General features: G+C 41.5%; 1 protein-coding gene across 1 annotated transcript; it reads right to left on the bottom strand.

Moving 5' to 3' along the window:
• Positions 1 to 4810: 4810 nt before the first annotated feature.
• Positions 4811 to 11773, bottom strand: LOC120047218 (NF-kappa-B inhibitor delta-like). The gene is made up of 11 exons (XM_038992747.1): positions 11660 to 11773; positions 8425 to 8586; positions 8054 to 8295; positions 7699 to 7916; positions 7413 to 7518; positions 7104 to 7250; positions 6939 to 6990; positions 6646 to 6812; positions 6232 to 6348; positions 5832 to 5996; positions 4811 to 5730 (listed from the first exon to the last, which is right to left on the bottom strand). Exons 1-11 carry the CDS (start codon positions 11673 to 11675, stop codon positions 5659 to 5661), a joined length of 1464 nt encoding a protein of 487 aa, XP_038848675.1. The 5' UTR covers positions 11676 to 11773; the 3' UTR covers positions 4811 to 5658.
• Positions 11774 to 13457: the final 1684 nt, after the last annotated feature.

Raw genomic sequence — 13457 nt, 5'->3', positions numbered from 1 at the left:
TGAACCTATTGCTTATTATTTTTCAAATTACGTAATACTCACTGTATTTTTTGTAAATGTATGGTTTTCTTATAATTTGTGGATGGTTGTGTTGGCCTGCCCATCAGGGTGCAAGAGGGGAGGGGTAGAGCGCTGGGGAGAAGTTGAAAGCGCCAACTAAGCCATTACATAAAGTGGGAGTTCAGCAACATAAAGCCGCATTGTCGACGCTCCGATCTTATACTCGTTAAAGCCAAGATTTAGCATATTTACTTGGACTATGGCTGGGAGCTCTCATCTGAAGATGTTGGAGCACAGTTCAACACCAGGGGTGTGGACAGCACTTTAGTGTATAAAATATTGAATTAACAATTATTAGGATTGTTCTATTTTTGAACACATCCGATATGGATAATCGGTATATGCAACTTGATTGATTGTCTTGTAAATCGCGTTGTATTGAACGCCTCTCGTGCGCTTCTAACCCACTTTCTGTGGGCGGTCTTTTCTGCTGAGCAAAGACTGCATTGATCAGCGCTCCGCAGTCAAGCAGCACGGAGACAGCTGTTGTCGTCTTTAAGATAACGCTTAGCAAACTGGAAGATTTACGTTTAAGATATTCCTGTTGGTGTAGCGCTTTGATTTGATTTACAGTTGGTCTATTCGTGTGATCACATGAAGCAAAATAACGCACTAACTCAAATTGCAATTGCTTTCATCGCTATCATGAGTATGCCAATTTAGAATCAGTGATAAATACGAGAGCAAAATCTGTCCACATTAGGCTACTCATATCCCGACGTTTTCCCAAAACCGTTCGCGTTCTGCTGTCCATGGTGCTGAACCGACTCCCATCCCAAAAAGGGCGTGCCCATGAGTTTGGACTCGGTCTATTGGCTGTTTACTTCTCCAGCACTGCAAGATTCTGTCATTTTTTATAACTTACATTACATAATGTTAGAACCTTGTTATTAGGCCTAATGTTGATAATACATGGTTGTTTGTTCTGATTAATAATTTGTGTTTTCTGTACAGAATCGATTTTTCATGATCAAAGTGACTTCGAATATGGTGAGTGAATTCATCCGAATGGATTAATTTGTTATTTGAGTCACACCATACATGGCATATGAGTTGTACCATGTAACTACTACTAATGTTCATGATTATAGATTTTCTTTGTGGTTTCAGATTATGAGACACTTCGAACTACAGGGGTCATCATTGGTGTTATCTTGTTTGTGTCGGGTATCCTAATAGCTCTTAGTAAGTATGCTTGCACACACCCCGCCTACTCTGTCACATGCTCACCCGTAACTCTCTGAAGATTACTGTAACTTTTTATCTCTTCAACAGGTAAAAAACTCACATGCTCAAAATCATCTTCCAAGTAAGAGTTTGTACATGGCTTGGCAGTTGCTCCGCCTGTGCATGTGGAATGCATCAGACTTTGGAAGAGGAGTCCCCACCAAATACAGGATGGCTTTACTAATACTATTTTACTGTTACCATGTCTGTCCTTTCCCCCTCTCTCCCCTCCGACAGTGGATCCTATGTCTGAATGCTGCCTATTGGTTAAGATATTACAGTCCCGCCCTCCCTCTCTAAATCCAACAATATTGCCCACCCATTCAACTAATTAAGCAGCCACCCTTATACGGAGCATCATATTACAGTCAAATATCTCAAGATAGTCTAGTAGTCTAACTCTGTGCCATCTTTGACATTTTTGAACATCAAGTGTTCTTGTCAAACAAACAATATTAAGGAAATGTCCTGCATTAGGGCTTTTTTGGGGCCCCTGGTTGAAAATGGGGGCCGTTGTTGCATGGGTTGGCAGTGTGGGTGGATGGCCTCAAAGAGTGTATGTTTACAGCCAATGGCATGCCGACCCAGTCTCTCCTTCTCGCCTACCCTTTGTGAGAGGACACTGATAGGGAAGATCCTGACAGATCACTGCATTTTGCCCCAAATTGAATCCTACGATTGTCAAAGCTTTGTGGCCACAACCCCTGTGCATGGATACAGTTGACCTAATTCATCGAAAATACCTTCTCTCACCTTCTGGTCAGAACACACATGGTCTTGGTTACATTGTGGTTGTTTCCACAAAGCTTTGAGGAGAACTGAACTGTCGGAACTATCCAGGATTGCTTCCTTTAATTCCCTTTCTCTCCTTGTGTCAGAGTGAATAACTGTCTTCTCTTGTCTTCTCGTTTTCAGCTCTAATACAGCAGGCACCCAAATACCAAAGACAGATGGTGAGAGTGAGAGTGAGAGAGAGAGAGAGAGAGTGAGAGTGAGAGTGAGAGAGCGAGAGAGAGAGAAATAATAATAACACACTGTCCTCTATCTTGTGTTGCAGTGCCACCTCCAACAGTATAGACAAAGTGTGCATGGAAGCGAGGGAGAGTCATCATGGGAGGTGCCGCAGAGAGGCCAACACACACAATAACACACACTCACTTGTTTATGGCTGACACACACCAGCGCCCATTGGAACATCAAGTAATGGTGCACACCCAGCCTAAGCTGACCAGAAGAATGACGGAATTGTCATTCTTGATTTAAATAAAATGTATATCAAGCCAAAATGAAGATGTGACTCTTAACCGTCTTTGTTACTTGTGTATTAGGTGCTATCAATCTACCTTGCCTAGGAGAGAAAGTAAAGTAGCCTTCAGTGCTGATTTGGGGTTTATCCCAAATCTGCAACTAAAAGCAAAAAAACATACCTGGCCCAAGATCAGCTTTCAGGTGCACTGTAAATGTATATCATGATGTGGGTAGTGTTGAAACAGAACTGAATGCTGTGCTCTCTCTGTTCCTTGCTTTTGACTTCATGCACACCCAAGAAAGTTGATTGCATGTCTCATTTTACTTCATAGTACTCTCAATGCACTTTAGAAATCTACAACTTTATTATCCAGTCGTGTGAGAGAGGTCTTTTACATTTAGGATTTCACATTGGACCTGTATTAATAACCTCAAGCATGAATTAAGATATCAACCCAACCCCATTATCCCACTGTGTTTTACTGATGGTTGGCTCAGGATCTATCTGCTGTCATTTCTGATGACATTAAGTGGATTGTCGTGGGTGGTTGTGTTCTAGGTGGCAATGAGAAGAATGTCACCCCCATGTCAGATGTTCATTTTACAGCAATTTGAAACAGAAGCAGGAATGAAGTCTCCTATCATTCTCTGGGTTCTGTAAGAGGGTGCCACCAGTACAGTATGTCAATGGCCTTTTTCTTTCTCCTATTGCATTTTAAATTATATTGCACGAGTAGAATCATTCAAAGCACTAAAAAGGTATTACTTGGGTTGAAGGAATGGGCATTTTAAAAGTGTATGAGTTTAAGCTTAATGAAAAGGTCAATACATTAAGATAAGAAGGTACAGTAACTACCTGCAAATAAAATGTATGTATTATCATTATTTAGAGCAGTTTATTACTTGCTGAAAGTACAATGTCTGTTATCTTCAGCTATTTTTATTTACTGGTATGTAGCACTAGTAATCCCTGATACTGAGCCAATGGCGTAACAGTTAACCAAAAGCAAATGAGTGATTCTCACCAGTGCTAACCATTAAGGCAGCTGCTGCAATAAAAATCACCCTGTATACAATGGTCTTATTGATGTATTGTTTACAGTTATTTCCCATATTTTTTTATATGAACCTTTATCAATACATACATGTGATGTAAAATGGAGTATAAAATAGATGACAAATAGAGATATTTGAAGAACAGATTTAATGCCAGCGTTAAGTTCAGTAAATCAGGCAATTCAGTAAATCAGAAGGATACATTCAGTGAAAAGTAACAGCAGTATTACACTGTTACAAACTGTCCAAGTAGTATATAGTCCAGAAACGGTGAACAAAATGGAACCAAGCAGCCAAAATCAACAGATTCTCTAGTACCATCTTTAAATGATAACATTAGTTATTCTCCCTCATGTTAACTCACCTATGATTTAGACCTAGGAACATACAAAGAACATCTCTGTATGTGCCTAGACTAAGACTGCTCAAGTGCCAAAACTAGGGGAAATCACATTTGAAAATCATTTCTTCTATACGTTTGGGGAAATGTTGTGTCATATCTCCAATGAGATGTTTTTTTAATGAAATGTTTTATGCCACTGACAGTGATGAAGTGGTATATTCACTACAACAATATTTCAAAGGGCACATGCATGCTACCTCATTGGAGATTAAAAAGAAGAAAAAAACAGTCATAAAAGGTAGATGAGTAAGTGATGGATGTTTTCTTGTCACCACAAAACATGTGGTATTTTCAATCATGAGTCATGTTTGAAAATACCTGATTGGTTGAAGGTGAAACGAGTCATAACTGAAATACTCCACCTATAATGCCCTTTAAGAAATAAATACTACTGGTACTACATTGTATACACTGTTGATATGTTATATAATTTTATATAGCATGTGTTGTCAATATCAACATATTCCCTTTACACAGTAAATATAAAATGTTCTTTCCATAAGTCATAGTATGAATGAGACAATATACAGTGGTGTAAAGTAATTAAGTAAAAATACGTTAAAGTACTGCTTAAGTCGTTTTTGGGGTTATCTGTACTTTACTATTTATATTTTTGACTACTTTTACTTTTACTTCACTATATTCCTAAAGAAAATAATGTACTTTTTACTCCATACTTTTTTCTGACAACCAAACGAACTCGTTACATTTTGACAGGGAAATGGTCCAATTCGCGCACTTATCAAGAGAACATCCCTGGTCATCCCTACTGCCTCTGATCTGGCGGACTCACTAAACACAATAGCTTTGTTTGTAAATTACTGTCAGAGTGCTGTAGTGTGCCCCTGGCTATCGGTAAATTCAAAAAAAGTTAATTTTAGCAATTCAATTTACTTTTGATACTTAAGTATATTTACTTTTACTCAAGTAATATTTTACTGGGTGACTTTCACTTTTATTTGAGTCATTTTCTATTAAGGTATCTTTACTTTTATTCAAGTATGACTTTTGAGTACTTTTTCCACCACTGACAAAATATTAGCTATTCAATGAGCGCTGTGAGTATATCAAATATAAAAAGAAAAGACCTAGTTAAGTTATAAAAGACATTGAAAGCATGCGCACAATGGTACACTGTGTCACATGCTTAGTGAAACAACAACCACCTTTCAACAAACCAATATGATTTCTGACCATGGTGGGAAGTTTTGACAAGAGAATGAGTGGGGGTGGTAGCCCAGAAACCCTCCTCAGATATACCTCTAAAGAGGGCTTCCCGGCTGGGTGGTACTCACACAATGAGTCTTTGCAGCGTTGAATATAATGTAAACGATTTCATAGAAATCAAGGTTGTACTGAGTGACAGTAATATCAGGGCGGACTGGAATACCACCTGTTACCATTGCTCATTACTAGCTAGCCATTAAATTCAGAACTGAATTCAGATAGTGACCAAAATCATGTCAATCAAACATATAGTTTCAAAGTAAATGCCCTAGTATATATTAGAGATTTGCGGTGTTTGAAAATCCTCACATGAAGATACGCTAGAATCCCTCCCTGTTGGAAGTACAGATGTCTGGATTCAACCTACAGTACAGACCTTCAGTACTTCCTCTGAAAAGAGGTGGAGGGATACACAGGGACATAAAAACTAGTCCGGGTCACTCTTGGTCCTGTAAGGACATTACACGTCGACGAGAGGAAGCACTTCGCTTCTTCAGGATGAGCTTGAGCTGAAAACAGATGGGACAGGGATAGGTGAGCTGAGATTATATGAATGAAACAAAATGGCCATTTGCTGTCTGTCTGTCTGTCTGTCTGTCTGACTGCTCACCTGTTCCCCGTGGGGTCCACTCTGCAGCAGGTGTGCAGGCTGGTCGTTCTCCAGGTTGCGGATGCTGGGGTCGGCCCCTCGGCCCAGCAGCAGCCTCAGCATCTCCTCTTGGTGTGGGCTGCCATGGAGACCAGCAGCCATGTGCAGCGCAGTATGACCATGGGCCTGTCGGTGAGGAGTTAAAGGGAATCATGAAGCTGTGAGTGTAGACCAACACTATGGCAATAAGATATGCACACACTGTCGATGAGTCTCCCTTTCTTTTCACTCTTTTCCTTTCACCTTTTCACACACTGCTGAAGATGTTCTACCTCTCCTTTCTCTTTTCATGGAGTCTCTCAGGACACAGGTCAGTTTCTCTACACCTTTGAAGAGCGGACAATCTCACAGCAGCACTGACCTTCATGTTGACAAAGTCCCTCATGTTGTCTAGGGGGGTCTTCAGCAGATGGCGAACCAGCTGGATGTTCCCCTCCTTCACAGCCAGGTGAAGAACAGTCTTGTTACTTTTGATTTCCTGGAATTCAGAGGAAAACACTGTATGAAGCCTCCAAATGAAACCGCAACGTGCCGAAAGTGAGGAAAATATTCAAAACCCATTCAAGATTTTTGCAGGTGTGAGGTTGGGTAGACAAAAAGCTGACTAATAGCTCCAGATTTGATTTATTTTCTACCAAAATGAACCATGCCATTCCCTTGGGAGGACGGAGGTATAGATGGTGTTTTCTACTTATTGAGTACTGGCACCACTTGTAGAACACTGGCTCTAAAATACTAACACTTGTACGTTACATTTAAGTAGTGCATTCAGTACCTGGCTGGTCAGGGAGGCTCCGGTGTTGAGTAGCATCTGCAGCCAGGAGAGCTTCTCCTCTGCCAGGGCATGGAGGCTGGCATCACCCAGCCCGGTGGAGGAGAGGGAGGAGAGAGTCTTCATGGTGCCACTGTGGGAGATGGCTGCACAGTGCAGAGGAGTCAGACCTGAGACAGGAGTGGGAAAATAGTTTATTCTATTGTTATTACTTATTCTGTTGTCTTATTATATTGTTTGTCATGTCTTTTGAGTAATGGTTGTGTTGTTCTCATTTGACATAAGCTGGATGTTACCTTCAAAATTGCGAGCCTCCAGGTTCACTTCAGGCCCAATGGAGAGAATAACCTACAAATACAGATCCAAAGATTGAAATTGGTTATTTCTCATAATTCAGTTTTTTATCTAGATTGAGCCCTAACAGATGATAACTTTGGTTGAAGGCAGTGCTGCTGGTTTACCTGCATAACCCTGGGGAAGCCATAGGTGGCAGCAAGATGAAGTGCTGTTTGACCTTTGACATCACAGGCATTTATATCCGCTCCTAAAGACAACAGATCCTGGACGATTTCCGGATGGTTAGCAGTCACCGCCACCAGCAAAGCAGTCTGGGATACAGGAGAGAGGGCGGGAGGAGGGGGGGGGGTTAATGCTATTAAACTAAGTCTCAGTATGTGTGGCATCCACAAATTTATTTTGGAGGAAGCATCTCATTTGTGTTGAACTCAATCCTGTGTTCTCTAAAGGAGAAGTGTCTTCTTGGTGCATACCTTCCCCTTGTGTTCCTTGGAGTCTAGCCTTCCCAGCTCAGCAAGCCTCTCTGCTGCAGCGAATGCATACTCCCTCAGGCCCTTGGCTGTGTAGATATGCAGAATCCTGACAAGACAATACAACGTGACAAATTGGTTGCAGGTGACACCTACAGTCGAAAATGTAAAGTGTCATGAGACATAAGACATTTGCCAAGTTTCTCTTAACATTTTCTTAAACTTAGACATGTCTACTTTCTCAACATCAGGTCACAAGCTGATGTCACACACACACACACACACTTACGTGTCTCCGTCGTCATCCTGCCAGGTGGTTCTGCTGTAGTCCATCCCTCTGAGGAACATCCTGGCTTCCTCCAGCTTAATGACATCCATCTGGCCACTAAACACCTGCTGGACAGGCTCTGTGGGGCCCAGGGCCCCCGATGACCAGGAGAAGACAGCGGTCTGCAGGGGCCCTGAAGGAAGCAAACTAGACACAGCCTCGGTCACTGGACACTCCGTCTGTAAAGGTAAAATTGGTATCATCATAAATGCTATAGCACATACTGTTCATGTACTTAATAGCAAGTGAACATCAAGTAGTCAAAAGGATGATGTAATGTCAAATTGCTTCTGTTTGAGAAACCAGTCCTCCTTACATAATGCTGAGGCATCCTGGTGTCTGGGTAGTCCTGAATCTGCTGTGTGTTGTAGCTGGAGGCCATCTGAGTGCTGTAGGCCGGAGTTTGGCTGTAGTCCATTGAGGAGGATGGGCTGGAGAAGTAATTGTTCCCCATAGGGGAGAATGGACCTTCATGTATGGCCGAGAGGGCTTGGTGCTCATCCATAGGACCCCATCTCTCATACCCCACTGCCATGTCTGAGTAGCTGCTGGCTACACCTGGGAGGGTCATAAGTTAATCCATCTGTCAATGTCAATGGAAAAGTATTTGAATGATTTGACAATGTACTTGACCCAGGTCTGGTTGGGTTGCAAAGGGCTTACATGGGTGCTTAAAGCAGTACTCACCTGTTGAGGTAGACTTCTCTGGTGTTGACACCTGTTGGGAGAGGACAGTGGCAGTGGGGACACCGGTACTGGCTGTTGCCGTCGAGGAGGTCTCTCTCTTCCTCTTCTGCTCCAGGAGTTTCTTCACTGTGGGAAGAGTGTAACACGGCTTCTCCTTCGGTGCTGTGGAGACAAAGGTGATGTTGCAATGAAAGATCTTTGGTGGATAGTCATGAAGTCGACCATGACATTTGTTCTCTATTGGGGTGCATTTCTACAATGGTCTACTATTCTTATCAGACATGTATTACTACAGAGCGACACAGCTAAGGCTGTTGGTATAGTGTTATGACATAATATGAAGTAATGTGGTAATTTTGGATAACGCTTCATTCTTTAGTTTTTGGATTGAAAGGATTGGCAAAAAGAGGCCATTCTCCTCCAGCTCTGTGATTTCCCATGATTCATCAATGATATCATGTTTACTCTTTTTCCCCATCACTTTCTGTTCCATTCAGCAGCCAGAGGAAAGAGAGATAGTGGTGAAAAATATAGGTATCTGAGGTTTCCAGCTTGATATTGCTTGTGTGCGGCAAAGCAGGGTAGTTTTTCCTCGAAGTCATCACCCCGCACGTGAAAGACAAAGCGACATTTCCACCGAGGAGCATAAACAGGTAGAGAGAGAGCTCTGAGGAACCTATTCCATTAGGAAAACAGGCTGTGAGGTCAGAACTAACAGATAGATTCAATAGAACCACTACCATGTGGAGGCTTGCCACTGCACATTTTCTGTGACTCTTTCCTGTCTAGCTCCGTTACGCTGGCTGTGGTAAACCACAACACCTTCCTGTCGCTGCTGTGTGTGCCGAGAGCACGTTATACAGCCAGATGTGAAGAGTGAACATATAAACGTGGGCCATGTCTGCTCTGCTGTGTGACTGGGCTGGCAGCCATAACATAGTGTCTGACTATTAGCATGATGATTCACAAATGTGGTCATGGAGTAGATTGTTTCTCACAGATATCTCACATCACCTGTCCTTTTCTTAGAAGACAATAAGCCACAGAAAGGGGGCTTTTTGGGGTGTGAGCCTGAGTTTTTGGTCTAGTTGCAATAACACATTTGAATGCTACAGGAGTCTCGTCTATTCCCCAAGGGGGTTCGGTGAACATAGGAAGGAGTGATAAAAACACACCATCAACACCGTTTCAGTGGAACGTCAAAATCTCTGACTCGAGAGCGAGAGTAAAGTGAATGCCTGGGTGAGGGGTGTGTTGCGTTTTCACTTTAAGTATCCTTCTCACAACGAGCAAAATTTGGTATCACTTGAAGCCACTCAAATGGATACAAAGGAGGAACTGCCTTTCTATTCTGCAATTGTGGAAACTCCAGAAGTTATTAACGTTCTGTTCCTTGTCTCTCTCTTCTCTTGGACCTGAGTTTTACTTGTCTCTCAATTTTTTCTCTCATTTATTTTCTCTTTCCTCAGTTTACTGTCTTGCTGAGTAAGGAATAAAAAGACTACTGGCACTTGCAAAACTAAAAATATGACAGGAGATGCCAAGGAATTTTAGCTAAGCTAAAATTACACATTACATTAATTACATGTGCAATTTTCATACCTTATAACAATCATTAGAAACATTAGTCAGAGACTCCTATTGTATTATATTATTATTAAAAATGTATTGCTACTACTGTTATAGGCCAAATAAGAATCAATTTGCCAAACTATGACATATTGGTAAAATGAAACTGAAAATGGGTTGTGACCATCTCAAGACTTTATTCCAATGTATCTAATGAGTTCATCTTCATACAATACATCATCAGATACTGTAAAGTCATTAGTGAATCCCCCTACGTCATTTCTCAACTTTCCCCACAGTGTAGGAGGGATGAATACTAATAGAGGGGATGCCTCACAGGGGTGAGAGAGAAAGGGTGATCTACACACGGAAGGGCAGCTCTGGCCACTGGTGCATACTGTAGACAACAGGTGTGCCTACCCAAAAATAATCTCATGCAAATATTTGACTAGTAGTGCATGTTGGGGGATAGAATAACCCCCCTACAGATACAGGATAGGCTACAGTCGGGTATTAACCCTTAAAGGCAGTCTACTGTCCATGTCCAAAATCAGTATTTCTTTTAAAACACCCACAGAGAGGGAGAACTGTCCTCAATAGATGTTCTTTGTTACCAAGCAAGCAATAAAGGTCCTAGCTGTATTTTGTAATATCACCTACATAGTGATGTAGTGCTCTATAAAGCATATTGCTACTTGAGTTTGGGTGTAGAATAATGCACGTAGTACTCTACAAGTCCATTTGAACCTAGAGTTACAGTACATCATTAGGCAGACAAATAATTATATCAGTGCAGAAAGTTATTTACATCAGCCTATTGCACTAAACATGTTCAAAGGTCGATTTTTATAGTTGTCAAAGTTGGGACGTTAGTTAAACGATCCATGACAAGGAGACAGGGCTGCTGGGATACCCTGTCTGAACGTTGTTGCAATGTAATATTTAAATCGCGGAAACCCCTGGCCATTTAGTCATGCGCGTGGGCGGCGGGGATTCCGACGACCTTTCTGTTTGCTAGCTCGATATGCTGCGGTGCCGAGCAGAGAAAACGAAGTGAACTTCCTCAATGACTGTGGTACTATGTAGACTAACATATTGCATAGAGTTGACTGCTACACTATGCCCGTCGCCGGCAGTGGCAAATCACGTTCATTATTGCGTGTGTAAAATAGCCTATCCGGGTTCCCCCTTCACACCCAGCATTAAAAGGGGAACTGAGATGTAGCGAACATGGGCGAGGGTTGAGAGGATTTCCCCGCTGTCTGTTTTCAATACGCAAAAGTAGGCTATTGTTTTCATCATTGCCTGTAAATGTTGACTTAACTTCTTAGTATTAACGTTTTAATAATCTCACATTAGTTTGATGCACTCAATTGTATGATATGATATAGGCCTACCCACTTTATAACAACCCTCATTTATTTTTGAATGTTAGTCCTGACTTGTAGGCTATTGTCTAAGCCTACTTGCCACTTATTCATCAAAACAATGATGTAACTTAGACATTAGGAATGGATGTTCAAAACTGAGCAGCAAGAGAATGTAAAAAATAGCATTTGATTGTCAATGTCACAACATCCGCTATATGATCACAATATTCGTATCTAGGCTTATTAGTAGCCTGCGAGTCAATGTCATATTCATCATCAACATAATAAACACTCACATTTCTGCCAGTGCATGTCAGAATCCCTTTCTTTGTAACACCTTGTCAGCTCCTCTGGTCTCTTCTTCAGGGTTTGAATTCGCAGCGGTTCCTGGTCCTTTCTCTAAGTGTCAGACTTGTATGATCTGACTCGTGTGTCTCTTCTGTCAAAGGCTCGTTGTTGTCTTGCTACTATGTACACACAGAACACGTTGCCGGTGACGCCATCCCCATTGCCAACAGCACGCCCACTATAGTCTGTGAAAATTGGGGGCGCAAGAGCACCACGTCAATGCGCAGCGATGGAGGGTGAGGGAGGGAAGAGGAGGGTGTAGACAGAGATAATATTTGTTATGTTAGACAACTAACTTTCCTGAATTAACAATGCATGTTCTGATTCAAAGAGTGGAGATGATTTTGGCGACCAGGTTACATTCGTATTTGTTTGTATGTGTTTTGTGTGTGTCAGTGGCGATTTCAAGCATGGTGGGGCAAACACTAAAAAGTGGGATGCATGCCAGCAAAGCCACTACGCAACATAACACTAAACAATACATTAATTGCACTATAACGGTGACAAACTGTGATCACAAACGGCCTACATAAAGCTGTCCAACAGCAGTCCCATCTTACCACTGCTACACCTGGCTATCAACAGAGCCTTGTTTGGCAGCGAAACAGTCCGTTCAGCCTCTTTTACTGCCTTTAAAAAACACACAGCTGATATGGCTGACTTACTTAAACAATAAGAGCGGATAAGAGCCAATCCGTAATTTCGATTAGGATATTAAAGAGCGAGCTAGGACAGACGTAGTCAGTTCTATCTTGTATGGCTCCCTGTGCGACCTCCCCCCCCCCCCCCCCCCCAAAAGGCACCATTCTGCACTAACTGTAATTTTTATTCACCCCAAAAGACTCTATATATCTCACTAAAGATTAAAAGAAATATCAGCATAATATGGACTTCTTTTAATTTAGCCTACAGCATTGGAAATTCCCCTTACTGAGTTCAGGACCTAGTCAATACAATCACAGAAAACCTTTATGATGTCACCTGAAAGTTAACCAAATCAATAATGTTATGTAAGCTAGTTGGACAGAAAACGAAATATTGTCCCCCTATGTATAATAGCATAGCAAGTAACATAGCAACATACAGTATGCTAACAAACAGAACACTAGCCTATTTCATGACATGCATAATAGTATACTCATAAAGAGAGGACATAGCTGCATACATTTATCTTTTGTGTGTTTCTCCTCTTCTTCTTTCCTCTTTTTCCTAAACTGGGCATCTGAGCCTTAGACCTTTTCTTATCCATGTGTGTTGATTTGGCACTGGAGCATCAATACATTACCCATCCCCCAACACTGTCAACCAAGAGTCAAGACTAAACCAAATCCCCTTGGTGGTGTGCAGACTGGTTTTATATTATTCTGAACGATTTCGCACAAACCAGTAAAAAATGCAACAATATGTCTGTGAAACTAAAGTTGAAGTCGGAAGTTTACATACATCTTAGCCAAATACATTTAAACTCAGTTTTTCACAATTCCTGACATTTAATCCTAGTAACAATTCCCTGTTTTAGGTCAGTTACGATCACCACTTTATTTTAAGAATGTGAAATGTCAGAATAATACTAGAGAGAATGATTTATTTCAGCTTTTATTTCTTTCATCACAGTCCCAGTGGGTCAGAAGTTTACATACACTCAATTAGTATTTGGTAGCATTGCCTTTAAAATGTTTAACTTGGGTCAAATGTTTCGGGTAGCCTTCCACAAGCTTCCTACAATAAGTTGGGTGAATTTTGGCT

The sequence above is a fragment of the Salvelinus namaycush genome, chromosome 5, assembly GCF_016432855.1.
Source record: "Salvelinus namaycush isolate Seneca chromosome 5, SaNama_1.0, whole genome shotgun sequence".
NCBI classification, from domain to species: Eukaryota; Metazoa; Chordata; class Actinopteri; order Salmoniformes; family Salmonidae; genus Salvelinus; species Salvelinus namaycush.
The sequence above is the reverse complement of the archived record's forward strand: the minus strand, read 5'-3'. Positions and strand labels throughout refer to the sequence as shown.

Coding starts and splice junctions, on each gene's coding strand:
- LOC120047218 (XM_038992747.1), bottom strand. Junction 6,813..6,938: donor GGAGGCTCGCAATTTTGAAG/GTAACATCCAGC, acceptor CTCCTGTCTCAG/GTCTGACTCCTCTGCACTGT. Junction 6,349..6,645: donor GAGCCTCCCTGACCAGCCAG/GTACTGAATGCA, acceptor TCTGAATTCCAG/GAAATCAAAAGTAACAAGAC.